Genomic DNA, 2936 nt, shown 5'->3' on the forward strand with positions numbered 1-2936 from the left:
CACGGTTCAGATTAACCCCTGGCCTGGGGCTGCCAAGGTTCCGCACCCCCTTTGTGACAAATGCAATTTCCAAAATAGGTATGTAGATACACATAGATGGGTAGCATGGATACCATGAACTAGTGTGGCCAAGCGCACGAAGCTCCCGGCAGGCCTAAAAGTCTGCAGACGCAGGCTGCTCCTGTCCAGGAGTTCTCTCCGCTCCGGGGAGACGCCATCCCCAGGCAGATACAATCCAAGTCCAACATTGTCGTGGTAATAAATAGTGTCCATGGGCTTCCAGGCAGGGGAGAGCCGAGCAGGGCCCCTAGTTCAACTTACAAAGACGCGCCCCCTCTGGGCAGACTCAGTCCAACCGCCAAAGCGCACCGCAAGGCCAGGAGACCCAGGGGCTGGGTTTCATTCCCCTTTTGCCTCTTCGGCGGGATGCCCCGTACAGAGCACCGCGTGCGCAGGCGTCAGCGATGGTCAGGAGCTGGGGCGCCGGGGTCTTTCGCTGCCACGCCCCGGGCCGGCTCACTGGGTGCCTGCAGCGGCTGCGCAAGCGGAGAGTGCCCAGCTGGGGAAGCAGTAGTAAGGGTAATAGTAGGAGGGCTGCAGCGGCAGAAGGGAGGGTGGCCGGAGCACCTCACCAGGCAGGTACTGTCTCTGGTCGTCGCGCACCAGCACCTTCACAGCTACTTTCTTGGCGGCGGGCGCCGAGGCCAGCAGATCAGCGGCCATCTGCCGGCGCTTCGTCTTGTAGCGACGGTTCTGGAACCAGATCTTCACCTGCGTCTCGGTGAGCTTCAGTGACGCGGCCAGGTCGGCGCGCTCGGGCCCGGACAGGTACCGCTGGTGGTTGAAGCGGCGCTCCAGCTCGAAGACCTGAGCATGCGAAAAGGCAGCCCGCGAGCGCTTCTTGCGCGGTTTGGGCGCCGCCGGCTCCTCCTCTTCCTCCGCGCCGCCCGCCGGGCCGCCGCCGCCCCCTCCTCCGCTACACAGTGCGGAGACGCGCGCACTTCCCGGGCCGACGCCGTCGTCTTCAACTCTAGGGCTGCGATCGCCTGCAGAACCCGATGGGAAAAGAAACAAGAGATAGTCAGCGTCGCAGAGGAGGCGAGGCCCGGCCTCAGCTGCAGGGGTAGGGAAGCTGTGAAGGGTGCAAGGAGATCCATCTTGATCCCACCTGAGCGGTGGGGAGGCCTGGCAGTCGCCAAGCCTGGAAGGCAGCCGGGCAGACAAATCTCAGAGCCCTGTCCCACTCGTTCCCGAGGAACTCAGCCGCCGTGTGAACGCTGTGTGGCCAAACACCAGCGCCTACCCTCTCTGGGCCCGAGGCTTCCCTCAGTAATGCAGGGCACTGGGCCTGGGGACCCCGCAAGCCCTCTATCAGCACCAATCCAAGGGGTTCTAAGCTTTGCTTCTGTCTTGACTTCTTGAGTCACCCGCCTCCCCACACTCACGCTCACACACACGCATTGGCGGCAGTAACGAGATGGTGCAGGGACGACTCCTGGGGTCAGAGATAGTTGGAGTTCCCGGGGTTGCTGTGAGGAGTAAGGCAACACACTGCGCTAAGACCTGGGGTGGGCTGGTCCCCCTTTCTCCGCTGAGGGTTGGGAGTGGGGGCGGTGAGAGGCGGGGAGTCCCTGCCCCCAGCTTTTGGGCTCACTCTGACCCCCACTCCTCGAGCTCCCGCGCTCCCCGTGGCCACTCAGCGCTCTGGTCGCCGCAGACATTATTTGTTTGGGGCCAGCGTGTGGCCTGCAGTGACGTGGGCCTGCCCCTGTCGGGCACGGGGGTCTTTCCGATCACCCGAGGCGCCAACAGGCGGCTGAAGATGCATGCCCCTCTCCCGGTGGCGTCTGGGATGACCTAAATTAAGCTCCGGTGCCTTTCGACAGCTGCAGTGTTTACCTCTGGCTCCTGGGTCCTCAGCCCGGCTGTCTTGGGCCTGGGGTCTGGGAAAGCTAAACTCGCCCTCTCCCCACAGCCTGGCTCCGCAGAGCCTCAGCCTCAGACCTGTGTGGAAATGTTCCTCACTACTATCCCTCTGCGTCCGTGCTGGGCCCGGGAACGCCGAACCGGGAGGGTCTCTGCTTTCTGGGCCAGGAACAGGCACTGCCAACTGAAGTCTCTGGGCTTCCCCGTCGTTGATTTTTTGGGAGCCACACGGCCCAAGAGACTGGCGGTGAACTTAGAGGACTTTTGCACTCCCGCCCAACCCAGAGACAAGCTGTCTCCCCAGTCTCATCGGGGATATTGTTCCAGGACGTCTCGGAGCTCGCTCCGTGGTCCCGTAGCAGGCTTAGCTCCCGGAGGGCTAGAGCAGCCTCCGCCAGCGCGCAGAGAGGGCTTCGGGACTTGGCCAGCCCCGGCGCTCCAAGGAGCAGGATCCTTCTCGCCTGGCCCACTCACTCATCCCCTCAGCCCGTCCCCTCTCCCCCTTTCCCCGCGAAGTCGCAGCAGACCTGAGACGCTGGCCGACATCTCGCTGTCGCTTCGGCCCGCGGCTTCCTCCTCCGGGTCCTTGGTGGTGGGAAGCTCGCAGGCCGGCTGGCCGAGGCCCAGGGTCCCCCGGGCGCAGCCGGCCCCGCTGGCCCCCGGTGCTTCAGCGCAGCGGCGCCCGCCTTCGTTCTCGCTGAGCGCTGAGTCCGAGTCCCAGCCTCCGGGGCTCCCTGCGGTCCGCCCGGCGGCCGCCCTGCTCCCGGCAGGCGAGGCCAGCAGAGAATCTTCGGCGCCCCCCAACGCGCCCGTGTCAGTCTCCCCAAAGAGCCGCCAGCAGCAGGCAGCAGGCGCCACGGCCACGGGCGCCGCTGTGCCCCCGGGCGCCGGGCGCCCTTCTGGCGCGGGCAGCTCGCCGCGCGCCTCCTTCTTGTTGAGGATGGCCTGGATGGAGAAGGGCGTCAAGGTGCTGGCGCCGCGCACAGCCATCTGCGCTACGGGCCGCAGAG

The 2936-nt window shown here is 65.4% G+C and overlaps 1 protein-coding gene across 1 annotated transcript; it reads right to left on the reverse strand.

The window, feature by feature from the left end:
- Positions 1-516: 516 nt before the first annotated feature.
- NKX3-2 (NK3 homeobox 2) lies at positions 517-2916 on the reverse strand. Its single transcript, XM_007954782.2, has 2 exons — positions 2454-2916; positions 517-1046 (listed from the first exon to the last, which is right to left on the reverse strand). Exons 1-2 carry the CDS (start codon positions 2914-2916, stop codon positions 517-519), a joined length of 993 nt encoding a protein of 330 aa, XP_007952973.1.
- Positions 2917-2936: the final 20 nt, after the last annotated feature.

Source organism: Orycteropus afer, unplaced genomic scaffold, assembly GCF_000298275.1.
Source record: "Orycteropus afer afer isolate SDZICR_OR568_19922 unplaced genomic scaffold, OryAfe1.0 scaffold00472, whole genome shotgun sequence".
In the NCBI taxonomy this organism is placed as follows: Eukaryota; Metazoa; Chordata; class Mammalia; order Tubulidentata; family Orycteropodidae; genus Orycteropus; species Orycteropus afer.